The 18,460-nt window shown below is 39.2% G+C and overlaps 2 protein-coding genes across 30 annotated transcripts in view; one reads left to right on the top strand and one right to left on the bottom strand.

Moving 5' to 3' along the window:
- The window catches only part of LOC126354726 (calcium/calmodulin-dependent protein kinase type II alpha chain), a 976,610-nt gene that overhangs the window by 225,471 nt on the left and 732,679 nt on the right, over positions 1-18,460 (bottom strand). The window lies entirely within an intron of this gene.
- Positions 9,377-18,460, top strand: part of LOC126354854 (uncharacterized) — a 49,858-nt gene continuing 40,774 nt past the window's right edge. Inside the window, exon 1 of the mRNA XM_050004845.1 lies at positions 9,377-9,501. Coding sequence (XP_049860802.1) covers positions 9,403-9,501 — 99 coding nt within the window. The 5' untranslated portion in view covers positions 9,377-9,402. The remainder of the gene's footprint in view (positions 9,502-18,460) is intronic.

The following is an 18,460-nucleotide window of genomic DNA, read 5'->3' as shown; positions in this document are numbered from 1 at the left end:
AAGCTGTCGGCCATAAAGGCCTTTGTCAGCAGTAGACACACACACACACACACACACACACACACACACACACACACATATGCACGCAAACGCAACTTGCACACGTCTGCAGTCTCAGAGAGCTGAAACCACACTGCGAGGAGCAGCACCAGTGCATGATGGGAGTAGCGACTAGGTGGGGGTAAGGAGGAAGTTGGGGTGGGTAGGGGGAGTGATACTATGGTGGGAGTAGTGGACAGTGTAGTGTTGCGGTTTAGATGTTGGGCAGGAGAGAAGCTGCGGAGGGGAAGGGGTAAGTAGTGGAAAGGAGAGAAATAAAAAGAAATTAAAAGACTGGGTGTGGCAGTGAAATGATGGCTGTGTAGTGCTGGAATTGGAACAGAGAGGGGGCTGGATGGGTGAGGACAGTGACTAATGAAAGTTGAGACCAGGAGGGTTACAGGAACGTAGGATGTATTCCATGGAAAGTTCCCACCAGCACAGTTCAGAAAAGCTGGTGTTGGTGGGAGGGATCCACATGGCACAGGCTGTGAAGTAGTAACTTAGATGAGGGGTATCGTGTTTGGCAGCGTGTTCAGCTACAGGGTGGTCCACTTGTTTTTTGGCCACAGTTTGTCGGTGGTCATTCATACGGACATACAGCTTGTTGGTTGTCATGCCTACATAGAATGCAGCACAGTGGTTGTAGCTTAGCTTGTAAATTACATGACTGGTTTCACAGGTAGCCCTGCCTTTGATTGGATAGGTGATGCTAGTGACCGGACTTGAGTAGGTGGTGGTAGCAGGATGTATGGGACAGGTATTGCATCTAGGTCTACTACAGGGGTATGAGCCATGAGGTAAGGGATTGGGAGCAGGGGTTGTGTAAGTATGGATGAGTATATTGTGTAGGTTCGGTAGATGGCAGAATACCACGGTAGGAAGGGTGGGAAGGATAGTGGGCATGACATTTCTCATTTCAGGGCAATTGAAACCCTGGCAGAGAATGTAATACAGTTGCTCCAGTCCTGTATGGTACTGAGTTACGAGGGGAATGCTCCTTTGTGGCCGAACTGTGAGACTTTGGGAGGTGGTGGGAGACTGGAAAGATAAGGCACGGGAAATTTGTTTTTGTTCAAGGATGGGAGGATAATTATGGTCAGTGAAGGCTTCAGTGAGGCCCTCGGTATGTTTTGAGAGGGACTGCTTGTCACTGCAAATGTGACAACCACGGCTGGCTAGGCTGTACGGAAGGGACTTCTTGGTATGGAATGGGTGGCAGCTGCCGAACTGGAGGTATTGCTGGTGGTTAGTAGGTTTGATACGGACGTAAGTACTGATGTAGCCATCTCTGAGGTGGAGGTCAACATCTAGGAAGGTGGCTTGTTGGGTTGAGTAGGACCAGGTGAAGCAAATGGGGGAGAAGTTGTTGAGGTTCTGGAGGAATGTGAATAAGGTGTCCTCACCTTCAATCCAGATAACAAAGATGTCATCAATGAACCTGAACCAGGTGAGAGGTTTAGGATTCTGGGTTTTTAGGAAGGATTTCTCTAGATGGCCCATGAATAGGTTAGCATAAGATGGTGCTATGCAGGTGCCAATAGCCATACCACAGATTTGTTTGTAGGTAACGCCTTCAAAGGAAAGTAATTGTGAGTGAGGATACAGTTGGTCCTGGAGACTAGAAAGGAGGTTGTTGGTTTGGAATCCATAGGGCATCTAGAAAGGTAGTGTTCGATAGCAGTAAGGCCATGGGTATTAGGAATGTTAGTGTACAGGGAGGTGGCATCAACAGTGACGAGCAGGACACCGTGTGGTAAAGGGGCAGGAACTGTGGAGAGTCAGTCGAGGAAATGGTTGGTATCTTTTATATAGGAGGATAAGTTCTGGGTAATAGGTTGAAGGTGTTGGTTATGAGAGCAGAGATTCTCTCAGTGGGGGCACAGTAACCAGCCACAATGAGGCATCCTGGGTGGTTGGGTTTATGGACTTTAGGAAGCATGTAGAAGGTGGGAGTGCAGGGAGTGTTAGGGGTAAGTAGAAAGATGGACTCTGGGGCAGATTCTGGGATGAGCCTAAGGATTTGAGTAATGGCTGAGGATCCTGCTGGATTACTGGAATGGGATTACTGTGGCATAGTTTGTAGGCGGATGTATCTGACAGCTGACAGAGTCCTTCTGCCATATATGCTTGCAGTTCAAAACAACAGTGGTGGATCCTTTGTCTGCAGGTAGGATTATAAGGTTGGGATCAGTTTTTAGATGGTGGACTGTGGTTCTTTCTGTGGATGTAATGTTAGTTTGCATGTTGAGGGACTTGGGGAATGATGGTGAGGCAAGGTTCAAGGTTAAGAAATTCTGGAAAGGTAACAGGGGGTGATTTGCAGGCAGTGGGGATGGATCACGGTTGGATAGAGGAGTGAACTGAGTTAGGCAAGGTTCAATATTGGTCTTTGGTTGAGTCTGATTGGTCAGGTTGGTGGCGAAAAAGTGTTTCCACTGTAGGGACTGGGAGAAGGAGAGAAGGTGTTTAACTAGTCCTGCATGGTTGAATTTGGAAGTGGAGCAAAAGGTGAGGCCTTTGGAAGGGATTGACATTTCTGTGGGACTAAGGCTTCTGGAGGAAAGGTTCAAAACTGTGTTGCAGGTCTGTTTAGGTTCTGGATTCTGCGTGGTGGTGGGAGGGAGTTTTGGAGGGTGGGGTAAATGTAGTAGGTCTGAGAGACAGGGCTTGTCAGCTATGAGGGAGCATGGGGGAGGTTTGGAGGTTGTTATAGAAGTGGTGGACAGTGGTACGCCGAGGCGAGAATAGGAAGTGAGCAGGATGGAGGGCTTTTTGAGGTGGCATTGTGCATGTTGCTCAAATTCCTGCAGGGCAAGAATTTCAATGTGTGTTATGGGTTCCAGGAATTTGGGATTGCACAGCAGGAGATTTTTGAAGATGGAGAGAAGGTACTGCAAGGAGGATTGGGCTTGGTTGATATGGTTTTGCAGGACTATGTTTATGAGGGCTAAGGATTGGCAGAATCTGAACAGGTGAAGGTCATTGTGGAAAGAGGTGTGGCAACCAGAGATGGGTAATTTGATGGTAAGGCCATTAGGGGGGGATTTCATGAGCCAAGCAACAAAGTAGGAACAGTATGTGGGACTGGGATCTGGCTAGGGATAAGGAAACTTTTCTGTATTGACGCAGATGGAAGGATCAAGGATCCATGGTGGTGGGAAAAAAAAAGACCGAGATGAAATCTGAGGAAGATGATGATAGTGGGAGGTGAAAACTCAGTAAAATTGACAAGAAGTCACAAGGGTCAAAGTAGAGAATAACTAATCAATAATAAATATATGTATATTACTGTGGGTCACAAGTTAATGAGTGCGGATAAGCGTAAAGAAGGCGGATGGCAGATGTGACTGGATGAGGTGGATTTAGTGGGCGTGAGCAGAGATAGAACGGAGAAAGTGTGGGGAGGGTGGGGGGTGGGGGGTGGGGGGTGGGGAGGGGTTTGTAGGTAGAGATGTAAGATTGTGTGGCACCGGTAAACTGCGGAACATAACATGCAAAAATATGGGAAGTGACACAGGGAGTGTGATCAGGTGGAAGGTATAGGATAATTATATCGGCGGGAGTAATGTGGGACATAAGATGCTGCACTAACAATCATCGTGGTCTTAAGGCCGTCTGTTGCACGCGGCTGAAACAGTTGATACAATGTGGCTCATAAGTAGAGCGTGCAGTGTGGTTCGTAAGGAGAGAAACACAGGAAAGAAAAGAAAGGAGGATGAACATTTGAGTATAGCGATGCAAAAGAAAGTAGTTACAAAGGAAAACAGCACAGGGTTAGTATTGAAGAAAAGCCATCAGGCAAAAATCAAACAATGAAAAATCCTGGATGGAATGTAACAATACCAGAGAAGGAAAGTTGCTACTCAGTCTCTCTGAGACTGCAGACAGGCCTTTATGGCTGAAAGCTACAATTGTTGAATCTTTTTGTTGTGCCTATCACGACTCAGCATCTCCGCTATATGGTGAGTAGCAACTTTCCTTCTCTGGTATAGTAATATTGTAAGTAGTTATAATTATTACGTAAAAGAAAAGTTTCTTTTAGACTTAGGAGTATCAGACCATAAAGCACTATTTGCATCACTACCGAAGGAAAATTCAGTCAGCACAACAAAAAGAAGTAGGAATTTCAGTCAAGAAAATGTGGAAGTATTTTGTAAAATACTAAGCCAAACCAAGTGGACAGTCAGCAAACACACTTCCACAAAAGACAATTACAATAACTTTTTAACTGAATTCTTGGGTATATTAAATGAATGCTTCTCTTTTGTAACAGTGAGGACCAGGTCCCATAGAAGTAGATTATGGGTAACGAAAGGATTTAGAGTGTCTAGTGCTACTAAGAGGAAACTGCATATGGAGGCAAAAGTAAATCGAAGCCCTGAATTTCTTAAGTATGTAAGCAAGCGCGCGCACACACACATGCACACACACACACACACACACACACACACACACACACACACACACACACACACAAAAGAAAAAATATATTATCGACAAACTAGTTAAACTAGCAAAACGTACTGAGAATAACAACTTCATTTCAAATGGAAAAAACAAATGAATAGCTGTTTAGTATGTTACAAGAAACAAAGTTGGCAGTGAGGCAGAGAGAAAATGCCCCTCTAAAATAGTGATAAATAGTAGAGCTGTTACAGAACCCAGTACCATTTGTGAATCATTCCATCACTTTTTCATAAACTGTAACAAATTTGGTGACTGTTCACCACCAAAAATAAAGCCAAATATGACAGACAATAAGTTTTCTCATGTTTGCATCTCAGGCGTCATAAAAATCATAATGTGCCTAAAAAATTCAAAATCTGTGGGGTGGGATGAGGACCCCATTGAAATAACAAAAATAGTCTGTCACAGTATTGCATATCCACTCTCTTTCATAATCAACCAGTCTTTTGAAGAGGAATGTTTCCCAGATCGATTAAAATATGCAGTAATTTGGCCAGTACATAAAAAAGGCAAACAAGATGAATTGGGCAACTATAGGCCAATCTCACTGTTACCAATTGTCTGAAAAATATTTGAAAGAGCTGCATGTGATCAGATCGAAAATCACAATTCATCCAACAGCATTATCTTATGCAATCAATTTGGTTTCAGAAAAGGCTGCAGCACAATCCATGCAAATAATGAATTATTCAAAAAAGTCAGCAGATTTCTTGATGATAGAATGTTTGTGTCAGGCATCTTTTGTGACCTGTCCAAAGCCTTTGACACAGTAAATCATGAGCTGCTTCTCCAAAACGTGGCACACTATGGTTTTCAGGGCAAATCTCTTAGCTAGATATCATCATACTTGGAAAATAGAAAACAAAGAGTTCTTATTAACACCAATGGCAAGAAATTTGTCTCTGGCTGGAAACACATTCAATATGGTGTTCCACAAGGTTCAATATTAGGGCCACTACTTTTTCTGTATTATATTAATGATATGCCATGCCAGGCCCAGTCTGATACTATCCTCTATGCAGATGACTCAACAGCTGTAGTCATTGCAAAAATGAGGTCGGCCTAATTCATTATATTGAACAAACACTTGGGGAAGTGGAGGCATGGGTCAGAAACAATAACTTGACATCAAATTTTGTAAAAACAGAAAATTTTCATTTCACCACAAAACAATCTGCACAGTCTATAAGTGAAATAAGGTATACAGACAGAAAATTAGAGATTGCAGACTGTGTCAAATTCCTCCTCGTATTAGTCAATAAAAACCTGTTATGGAGTCACCATGTGGACAACATACTGGGTCGATTGAATAGTCTTGTGTATATTATGAATATGTTGTATAGTATTACTGATTTAGCTGTAAGAAAAACTGTATATAATGCATATTTTGTTTCAGTCATTAGGTATAGCATAATCTTCTGGGGGTCTGAAAAAACAAATTTACTTAGAGCTTTTAGACTACAAAAAACGAATCTGAGCAATGGTGGGAGCAAAACCAAAGCAACATTGTAAAACTTCATTTGTACAACTAGATTTAATGAGAATTCCAAGCATACACATCTATGTAACTGTCACTTCCCTGAAAAGAAACCCACAACTTTTTGAGGGCAACTGCTTCTTGCATCAATATGATACTAGATATACATTTTACCTACCCACCAATTAAAATCATAGGAAAAAAACCCCATACAATATAGGCATGAAATTTGTAAATAAAATATGGAAAGGTATGGATGACCCAAATGTAAAAGGTACCAAACGAGACTTGGAAAAATATCTGAAAGATAAATGTTACTATGGTGTAGAAGATTTCTTGAATGGCAACAAAGCATTATAATTGTAATTAAAATACCTTTCTGAAGATGTTACACCATATGTATTATTAGTTTATTGTCTATTTTTAGTATTATTATATATAGTGTAAAACTGACAAGTCACCTACGTCACAATCTTTGATTGTATAAGGCATGTTATGTGATGATAAAAATGGAAATGGATATAGTTTTATTTCCACTTTTAACAGTTTCCTCAAGATAAGGTGGTGGCATTGTGCCGTTTTGGGCAGTAAATCATTTGAAAATCTGGACAAACCATTAACAATGATAATTTCAGCCAAAGAAACTACCAATACAAAAACTGAATTAATTTTTCAAATTACAATGAATTTTATATGTCATTTCTTAACCAATGCAATGGGAGCCAGTCCTCTGTCAGCCATATCATGTAAACTAAGGTCTGCTAAGAATTAATGTTTCTGCACTGGTCTAATAGCCGAAAATGTAGTCCATTGGCATATTTGTTTTAGCATCTAAAATTTTATCACTGTATTTTGTTAGATATATGGTCAGTCTTTAATAAATTTCACAGTAGGTTCTCATAAGTCAGTTTGACTTGTATCTTTGTTAGAACATTCTGTGAAAGCAGGTACTTCGGAAAAGTTATAAGATGTAGCAACAAAGCTACTTTCTAAAATTCTCATCAGCACAGAAACTAGTTTGAAACGGATTATGTAAGTAAACAGAGACACCCTCCCCAATTCTTAACAACTATATGGTAGACTGATTATATGTAACTTATTAAAACTGCACCAGTTGGTGGTTAGAAATACCTTCACAGTTCCTATTAAGGATAGTTTTATTTCCTGAACCAGAAGACCTTGTGAATGACATCTCTTGCTGGGAAAGACTTGGAAATTTGGTAAGAACTAGAATTACGCTGTTTCCTTAAATGAAAAGGGAGAAAACATAAAGAAAGGAAGAAAGATAAAAGTTGAGTGACTCATCTATTTCAGAAAAATGATATATCTGATGCTGTTGGGGTCACTGGATTATGAAAAAAAATCATCTTCCCTATTCCTGACTCAGATTATCATTTATTCCAGCCATTAATACCCAGTTGCAAAACTGGGAGCACAGAACACACACTAAAAAAATGTCTTGTAAAACATGAATTCAGTGTATTACATTCTGACACACAAAATTATATTCAATATTAACAACTTTTCTTGTTATAGCACAATTTATTATTTTATATCCTCTGTATTTTGTCCATCACCAGTTGTTAGACTGTCTGACAAAACTCATCCTCTAATTTTAGTGGCTCTGTCTCATTTCAGAGTCTAATTCCTGTAGCACAATCTAATATAATTCAACTATATTCAATTACTTGCTTTACTTTTATTGAATTCCATCATTTAATTTCTTTTCAAGACACTGTGCATTCTGTTTTACTGGTCTTCCTTCCAGGTCGTTTGCTGTTTCTGATGAATTACAAAGTAATCAGCAACCTTCAAAGCTTTTATTTATGCTCCTTGAACTTAAATACCTTTCAGAATTTGTCACTGGTTTCCTTCACAGATAGCTCAATACACATATCGAATGGCATAAGGGATGGGGTTCAACCCTGTCCCACTCTCTTCTCAACCACTGCATCCTTTTCATGTCTTTTGACTCTTACAACTGCTGTCTCATTTCTGTACAAGCTGTAAATCACCTTTTGCATCCTATTTTATACCTGATACCTGAAGAACATCAAAGGATGCAGTCCAGTCAACATTTTCAAGAGCTTTCTCTAAATCTACAAATGCTATAAACATATATTTGCCTTAGTTCAACCTATCTTCTAACATAAGTCACATGAACTGTACTGCTCTGGTAGTGCTACATTTCTCCAGAACACAAAGTGATCACCAATGTCAGTTTCTACAAGCTTTTTTCATTATTTTGTATAGAATGTGTCTTGTTGTTCTTAACCATGACTTATTAAACCCATGGTTTAATACCTGCCTTCTCTGGAATTGGAATTGTTATGTTCTTCTTGAAGTCTGAGGCTATGTGGCTGTCTCATTTCTTGTATAGCACGTGGAATGGTATTCTCACGGTATGCTTCTCAGGGAAAGTCATCTGCTCTGAGGAGCTCATTTTAATTCAGGTCTTTAAGTTCTTCACCAAATTATTCTTGTAGTATCACATCTCCAATTTCATCTTTATCTTCGTTTCTATACAACAGTTAGTAATGTGCTGAGTGATTTATTACACAGGATAATTAGGTTTTCAATAAGACAAGAGAGTAACAGTGCAGAAACAAACGAAAAGTAATTTGATTTGTCAAAGTTTTTGGTTTATCTATGTTTGACTTAGTTAAAATTCAATAGGATATTCACAACTTGCTCTCGAAGCACATTATTCCATCTGTTTTGATCCTGCTCATATGTAGGCCACTGGGCTAGACAAATACTGCTGAACATTCACTCACGCAGACTCTCACATTTTGGAGACCAAGTAGGAGTTCTATTAAAGGGTGAAGATAAAGGTTATGAAGGATAAAGGGTGATACAAAAATAGTAGACACAGAGACTATTTCAAAGTTATCAGTAATGATGAAAGATGGAATCTACCATTCTTTCTTGTATCTCCATATCTGTTTCTTTCAATACTTACCTTTAGTTACAGAAGTTAAAGGTTTCATACTTATCACAAAAACAAGCCACCAAATTTGTAAATACAGCTATATTCATAACTGTAGCCTTCAGTATTAATTTTTTTATAATAATAGCTTTTTCCAGGTAGAGATGAAAAGATTTTTAAACAATGGAAAGTCCAGTAAGGAATATCAACAATTACAGAAAGAATAGACAGCTACTCACCATAAAGACAACATGTTGAGTTGCAAACAGACACAATAAAAAGTGGTTACATGTTAAACTTTCAGCCAAAGTCTTCATCAGACAAAAAAAGAAAAGGAAAGAAAGGAAAAGAAAAACACACACACACACACACACACACACACACACACACACACACACACACACAACTTGTGGCTCAGGTCAGACTGCCTGACCTGAGCAGCCTGAGATAGCAGCCATATGTGTGTGATGTGCACTTGCTTGTGTGAATGTATGTGCACTTTATCTTTTCTGATGAATTCTTAATGTGTAACAGTCTTTTCATCTGTTCATTGTGCCTGTTTGCAACTAACTGTGTCATCTGTACAGTGAGTAGATATCTATGGTTACCAGAATTGTTGAGATATCTAAATTAATTGAAAATGTAATATAAATGCAATATAAATATTTACATCATGAGTATGTTATTCTACTCACTGAGTAGAAGATGCATTGGGCAGCTGATAACTACATAGAGTGAGTGATTTCTAGATGAGATTACACACAAAATTCCTCATCAGAGAGCTGACAAATAGAGTGAACAAAAATAAGCGCCCCCCCCCCCCCCTCTCCAAAACACAATCGAGTTCCATTCTAATTTTTACTTCTTTGACTTCTTTGTTCCTCTCATATTTCCAATATATGTCTAGTGTCTTTCACAATAAATTCTTTTTCCTTTTTCCATGTGGTTACAATAACAGTCAACCAACACTAACAATGACAGCTTGCATGAAATAAATGAATAATGTTGAACTTAATTAACTTCCTTTGTACAGTATGATTATGATTAAACTTTCACTACTTGAGTGGGCCCTCATGAAAGACAAGTGACTGTAGGACAATTAAACTTTTGTGGAAACCTTTATAAGTTCATGCAGAAGATTAAAAAGAACGCACAAACCATTGAAAGAAATACATTTTAATTTCCACACGAGAGAATAACATTTGTTAATTGTGTATTACTATTATGTTCCACATTACAAATGTTAATCAATATGACAATGATCTGCATCCACGACAGCCTGGGATCATACTAGAGATTGCTTTACTGCTCCCTGATATATCTCTGGTGAGAAGTTGGCTACCTTCCTTGCTATGCTATCTTCAGCTTCCAACATGTGTTAGTGTCCCATTTACAAATGCTGTACTTCAAGTAACACCACAGTTAGAAATCACATGCATTCAGATCTAGTGATGTTGGAACGATTGGCCAATGCTTCGGTTTTTGCCAAATTATTACAGATTAACAGAGAGACCTCACAAATAATGTGAAGTGGAGCTCCTCGGCGCATCAAAACAGTTAAGTACAAAGCACCTCTGTTCTGAAGTACCAAGAGAGGTGGCACAGTGGTTAGTTCTCTGGACTTGAATTTGAGAGGATGACAGTTCAAACCTGTGTCCATCAATTCTGATTTAGGTTTTCCATCATTTCCCTAAATTGATTCAGGCAAATGCTGGGATGGTTCCTGTGAAATGGCATGGCCGATTTCCTTGTCCTTCCTACCCTAATCCGAGCTTGTGCTCCATCTTTAATGACCTCGTTGTCAACAGAACGTTAAGCACTCATCTCCTCCTCCTCTTCTGTAGTGCACGTATACCATGTTGGCAAAGCACATCACAGCAACTTGGGTGATTCACACTGCATATGCCTGATTGTTGCTGTTCCTCAAAGAAAAATGGACCAATCATGTATTAAGTCATGAAGCCACACCACACAGAGGTGCATTCACTATGCATGGGAATTTCATGAAAGTTTGTTGGCAGTGATGATCCCAAAATGTTGCAATTGTGAGTGTTCACTGTCTCACTGAACATAAAGTGTGCTTCATTACTTCAAAAAGTGTTTCAAGGACACATGTCATTGACTCCAACACTTGCAAAACTGTAAATTCAAAGCCTACTCAAAGGTCTGCATCAACTAGCAAAAGTTGGTGAGTAATGCAAACTTTGAACAGATACCGTTTCACCGTTGTTCGCAGCACTTTTCAAACAGTGGAATGTTCAGCTGTCATGACAACTGGTGCTGTGCCTGAAGATCACACATTGCATCCAGCATTCTCAGCTATGGCAGCAGTAACTTCTTCAATAATGTATAGCAGAATTGGCCAGCAGCCTCTCCCAAGAGCAACTCTCAAATCACCAAATATTTCAAACTTCCAAACCATGGTCTTCAATTCCAGAGCAGAAAGAGAGCCTCTCCATATTCTTTTACTGTGTCAGTATCCATCAGGAGCACAAGCAACATTGCTGTTGCTTTATTAAACAGCTTTATGAGTAACGACCTGTTCACCTTGTCCAGACCCATTTGTCTGTCTGCAACTGTAATGCACACTGATGCTCATGCTTAACCATATGCAGCCATACCAGCTTGGTGCTTAATAATAAGTCATAATGATAACAGTACTAACATCGCAGATCCTGCTGTGCACAGTCTGAACATCATTCCTATGAAGTTGAGTACCTGTATGATAACTGGTTTCCTGTCTACACTGGCTCAAGTAGTGGAAGTTTAATTACAACCATTCCATACTTCAAAACCACTGCAAATGAATATATTTTTCATCTCCAGTGTAATGTGGATATTTATCATTTGTATGCACAGAATTAAGTACACTTTTCATTCTTTTAATTCCTGTGGATCTTTAATTTTACCTGCTGGAATTTTCTAAAGATTTTTGTACCAACATACCCAGCGCCTCCATAAATGCTTACATGGAAGAATGGAAGTCATTTTTATTACTTTAATGGGAACTTCAGGATGACAACAACAAACAAGGACCACCCACAGACGGTGAATATGAGGTTTCACAAAGATGTACTTAAAAGATCATGTAATAACACTAGCTTTCAAAGTTTTCCTTTGCCTATACTCATCAGCAACAGAGAGTTTACCTCAAGAGTGTATTAGACACCTACTTTCCTTCTCATCCCCGCAGACCCATGGTTCTGGGTGAATTTGCCAAAATCTACCCCTTTTCCTAGACTTCTCCAGTCATTTTCCTTCTCCTTCTGCCTTCCCCTTCAACCCTTCTGCCTGAAGAAGGAGTCACTGGCTCCTAAAGCTTGCCAACCACAACACACTTTTATGTGTGTGTTCTGCCGCTGCTTTGTGAGTAGATTTTTTATCTATCCACTTATATAATTTTATCAATTATTAATTGTTTTCATTGTTATATTAGCCCATGTGCACATTGTTTGCTACACGAACATTTATGACAAATGCAATACAGAGAAAGGCTGATCTGATTGAAATAAAATTTGAAGGACGTTATACCAACAACATGTTTTTTAAAGAATGATGAGATAAAGTATACACAGAGGCTCAGCAATGCCCTCTCTTATAGGACCAGCAAGGTCAGTGCTATGTCAGTGGGTAACGAGCTGTCAAACAAAGTCTAAACACAAAAGCAACGACATGTATGCTTCATTGACACTGAATGACACAGATGCAAGTGAGTTAAATGCATTTTACATGCTGTGACATTTTGGAGGCCATGAGGCATACAGCATCTTGACATTTGTACAGTGGTTGGTGGGAATGGCAAGAGGTATGCTTATGCTCTCCTCTGCATTAGGACTGCCAAAGAGATAGGACTGGTGAAGGGATGCTAGCTCCCTTTCCTTATCACAGTGATGCACAGTGATGGCCCTATTACCCATTTCTGTGCTTATATGAAAGCAGAGGTGACACACATGGAAATGTTGCCAGCACTCGGAGGCAAATGAATATCTTCCAACCAGTTCCAATTTCCTCTGCTACTGGTGGCACCAATGAAATGGGTCAACTTATTGGGTCCAAATATAATTTTACTTTGGCCGCATTGCCACCACACAATACTGAGATTCATCCTTCATATTTCAAAATGGATTAAATATTCTGAGAATGATATAAAAACTATACTGGAACTACAAATTTTGAGAAACAACATGAAAACTATGTTCAATAAGTATTTTCAGAGAAAAGAATCATGCACAAATATGTCAACTTTTCATATGCACCAATTTGTGCATATTCACTTGTCATATGTATCCACTTCTAGATATATTTTGCTTCATATTGTAACAAAAAAGTTCATTTCCTTTAACAAACTTGTTGATAGGCAGTGACTGAACAATGTAATAAATAAAAACATTTGCAATCTAGGCTGAATATTTTCTTAAAAGCACCAACTATTATTGCTGCTTTACTCACAAATTATGTCATCTATTAATTCACCCAAAGTTTTGGCTAGACCCCTGAGTACTATAGTGGGTGTTAACTGGACAATGATGTTGACCCAACACACTCTGATGTGGCTCAACTGGCACCATTTCCTCAGAATGCTCTAGGTAGCAATATGTAGTCTTTTGTGATAATTACTGCGTCAAAGTGTTCTACCTTTATTCTCTATCTCCACTCCACCCCTCCAACTCATTCCTTTCCTCCATGTTGGTCAGATGCTACCATTGAGACTCCAATTTGCCAATCAGAATTGTTGAGCGTGGTGAACAAAGAAATGTTACGATTTGTAGAGCCATTAAATACAACATAATACCTTGTCTCCTACGTACCGAGAACAATCTGAACAGCAGCAATTACATCAAAAAGGTTTTACAGCCCAAGCTAATGGCCATCCACCTGGTAGTTTTAAACAACCTTTTTCAGCAGGCCAGTGTCCATCTATATGGAGTGTACAAGCCTTCTTAAATGAGTGATAGGTACCACTACTTTCATAATGGCATGTTTGTTCACCTGATATTTCACTCATAAAGTATAACAAATCTAGATCTGGATGGTTCAAACCCCATTCCTGTTGAATATGACCACTATACTATTCACACAGTTTGTCTTATTGGACATCTAAGTAATTATTCTATTGTAGGATGAAAAGTATGAGGCAGCACTCACTAGCTAAGAAAATTAGACACAGTGAGTTTCTGTAGTTTTAAGCTATCCCCTTTATCATCTCAAAAGTGATAATCTTAAAATTATTCCACTAACTAACAAGACACAAGTAGTAGTACACTGATGACTGTTACACTGATGACTGTCCTTCAGAGTAAGAAAACAGGAGAATGTGAAGCTGATGTTTCTAGTAAAGTGTGGAAGTGTAGACAGGGGCTCGTATGCAGTGATAAGGGTAGTTGAGCAACAATGATAACCAGATGAACCATTTGTAACAGATGTAGACTGACACAGAGTGATGGTTGTAGAAAGTCACATTGCAAAAATGTGATTTTTTTGGTTTCATTGTCCCATCAAAGCTAGATATGGAATGATAAACTTTGAGTGCCCGATGCTAGGTGAAAACTGGCAGATTAAAGGAAAAGTAAAAGTAGAACAAGTGGCTGTTGACCTTGATTATAGATAGGAATGTAAATGTTTACTCAGAATACAAGCACAGTGAATTACCAAAACAATGTTTAGGATATAAATCTAGCAAAAACAAACATAGGATAAGTAGGTTAATATGAATGCTCATCAACCTTCTTATCTGTCACAACAATTAACAAACTTTGCCATGAAAGGGATAAAGCTTGTTGGCAGCTATGACCAAACAGAATACAAAATGGAACACCTGACTACAGATTATGGTGCAAACAACAACATACTCAAATTTGTCACCTATCAGCAACAACAACACATTATAGTAACAAAGCTCATACCACATTTCCGCACACATGCTGCATGCTAATAGGATGTGACACATAACAAGTTACTATGTGAAACAAATTCCACCAGTCTCAAACGGCATCCATTCTTTCTACTGTGTACAAACCACTGCGACACAATCCATTCAGCAACTTATGTAATCTTTTATTACGGTAAAATTTCAGTTAACAGTAAATTTAAGCCATTTCCTTATTTCTCTCCTCTCCAAGCCATGTATCATTCTGTGTGTCCATTCACTATATTTGATGCAACTTTTCTGGCCAACTTTTTCAAGAAAGAGTGACTGAATAAACAGAGTTCTTCTGCAACTCCCTGATAGTTTTCTTTGCCTGTTGTTCATACAGAGTAAGGAAAATTAAAGGGCCTCCAATTCTTCACTAAACAATGCCACACTGATATCTCATTTCCCATTCTCCTTGATATTAGGACATAGTTGTCGCATTATTAGTGACTTCAGAAAGTCAGCTGTACACAAGACATGTAAAGCACACATGATGGATAGAAGATTTTGACCCAGTGATGACATATATATCCTAATGTTGGAATCATATTACACACTGTCTTCTCTTCCTTAGATGAAGAAAACACATTCCTTCAAGTATTGCACCTTACCAAAGCAGTTATCACATTTCAACCCAGATATTGTATTTCAGTTCTATAAACTGATGTAATTTGTATTTACATTACCTATTCTTTTCCAATGCACTGCGGTTCTTGTCAGTGGATAACTATTTTAGTTAAGACACAACTACAAATGGTACGAAAAGTTTTGGCAGAATGAAAACAATTTAGGAGTAAAGAAGACAACTCATTGAGTACTGGAAGTGCCGAGTCATTGACAGGCATGCAAAAAATAACACAAAATAAAACACACACACACACACACACACACACACACACACACACACTTGTGCAGCTACAGCTGAACACACAATGCTTGAACTGCAATTTGGCAGGTAGACTCATATGGGAGACTGGGTCAGCTGGAGTGAGTAAAGGAAGAAACAGGCAGGAAGTGGGAGGAGGTGTTAGGGAAGGGTAGCTGATGACTCAGAGGGAGACAGCAGGTATGTGAGGTAGGAACACAGGAGGAAGAGGCAAGAGATGCACAGGATATGAATGTGACACACAGACAATGGGGCCTGTAAGTTCGTGCGGCACACGCAGACTGTTGGTAGAGACTGCTGAGCGTGGGTGCAGTGGGATAGTGGAGATTGAGGTCTGATTCACAGAGCTCAGAAAAATTTGTCTTTGTGTGTGTGTGCGTGTGTGTGTGCGTGTGTGTGTGTGTGTGTGTGTGTCTTAAAAAAGGCCTTGTTGGTCAAAAGCTCCTTTTCTTACAGTCTTTTATTGTGCTTTCATGCGACTAAGCTTCTCTAATCTATGGTGAGTAGCAACTATCCTTTTCATAATATTGTTACATTCCAGTCTATGCTTGATAGGTTAAAGTCACCTCCAACTAATATCATATTATCTGGGTATTTCCACACTGCTGACCACAGACTTTCTAAAACTTTCACAGCAGAATTGAGTGGCTGGTAAAAAATCCTGTAATTAATTTGAGTTTGCCTAGACCTGTTACAAACGTCCAGATAACTTCACAGTCAGACTCAATTTCGACATTGATAAACACATTACTTTTTTCAACTGCAATGATTGTGCCCTGTCCTATTGCATCTAATCTGCATTTTGATTTATTTTCCATGCGTTGCTAAATATTTCAAAGATTTATAGTTTATATTTCAGCCAACTAGTCCCATGAATAATTTAAGTGTGACAACTTTCCTGGAGGGCAGTAAATTCAGCTACTTTGTAATGATTGCTTTGATGATTTACTGTTAAAATTTTGACAGATGAAGTGTCTTTGTTTTGTATGTGATCTGCGTTCACTTTTTGGGGTTTTGGGAGGTGGGAGGGGGGTGGAGGAGGTGAAGGGTCATAGGGAGGATAGGATGTTTCCCATTTCCCATCATGAGGAAGGACATTGTTCTTGCTCCAGTTTAGAATAGTATTGGTTGATTAGAGAGAGGATGAGGTGCTCCTTTTAAACGTGTTTCTTGAGGTTGTGAGATGATTAAGTGTGTGAGGATATGGTGTGGAAATCTGTTTGGAATTAGGTTTAGGAGATAGTGCCTGTCTGTTAAGAATTGCACAGCCTTCAGCATAGTGGGAAAGGGAATTCTCTTCACAGCAGATAATCTGTCCACAAGTGGATGGGTTATATTGGAGCAATTTTTTGGTGTGTAAGAGATGGTACTTGTCAAAATGCAGGTGCTTCCCATGGTTAGCAGGCTTGATATGGGCATATATGTGTATTTTAAAGTTTTCCTAGTGAACTGAATGCCCAAATAAAATTTGGGCTTGCAGCCATTCATCATCTAATTCATCCCATCATATTTCAACTGTGCATCTGCCAGCCACCTTCAGATGAGTCGACAAAGATGGTGTTGGTTGAGCCATAAGAGAGGTGGAGGTCAACAGTGTGTGTGGGGAGGGGGACCAGGTGATGACACAGTACATTCAAACACATGCATATGTATGTGTACTCTAGCTTGTTATGGAATTTGTTCTTTTTTGCATGCCCATAGATGATGCAACACTTCTACTACTCAGTCAGTTGTTCCCTTCAGTCCTAAATTATTTAAAATACAATTATTTCATCATGTTTGTTTGTAGATACATAAGAATACTCACTACCACATAATTTGAAAGGATAGGTGTTGAAGGTTTTGTCAACTACATTAAGGAAGTGCTTTCAAATATGAAAAGTATCAACTTATACTGCAGAACAGAATATTTCTGACATAACAATATAGTTATTGGGGAAGTGCATCATTTTCTTGCATTCAGCTACAATGATATATTCCTCATTATTTATTAGTGGAAACGAAACCTAAACTTCCAAAAAACATATGAAACACACAAACACACACATTATATATATATATATATTAAAAACAAAGATTCCAAGACTTACCAAGCGGGAAAGCGCCGGTAGATAGGCACAATGAATAAAACACACAAACACACACACAGAATTTCGAGCTTTCGCAACCGGCGGCTGCTTTGTCAGGAAAGAGGGAAGGAAAAGGAAAGATGAAAGGATGTGGGTTTTAAGGGAGAGGGTAAGGAGTCATTCCAATCCCGGGAGCAGAAAGACTTACCTTAGGGGGAAAAAAGGATAGGTATATACTCGCGCCCACACACATACACACACACACACACACATATTCATCCATACATGCACAGACACAAGCAGACATATTTTGCCCCTAAGGTAAGTCTTTCCGCTCCCGGGATTGGAATGACTCCTTACCCTCTCCCTTAAAACCCACATCCTTTCATCTTTCCTTTTCCTTCCCTCTTTCCTGACGAAGCAGCCGCCGGTTGCGAAAGCTCGAAATTCTGTGTGTGTGTTTTATTCATTGTGCCTATCTACTGGCACTTTCCCGCTTGGTAAGTCTTGGAATCTTTGTTTTTAATCAAACTGTTTTTCATTTAAAATTGTTCATTTGAATTATTCAACTTGAATATTTTCTTATTTTTCACATGAGACTTCTTCCAACTGACATGGTTTAAAATTTTTATGAGGTAAATTAATGTAATCAACACTAATTTAAAAAAATTTAAGAAGA

Source organism: Schistocerca gregaria, chromosome 1, assembly GCF_023897955.1.
Source record: "Schistocerca gregaria isolate iqSchGreg1 chromosome 1, iqSchGreg1.2, whole genome shotgun sequence".
Taxonomy (NCBI): domain Eukaryota; kingdom Metazoa; phylum Arthropoda; class Insecta; order Orthoptera; family Acrididae; genus Schistocerca; species Schistocerca gregaria.
Note: the sequence above shows the minus strand (reverse complement) of the source record. Positions and strands in the feature narration are given on the sequence as shown.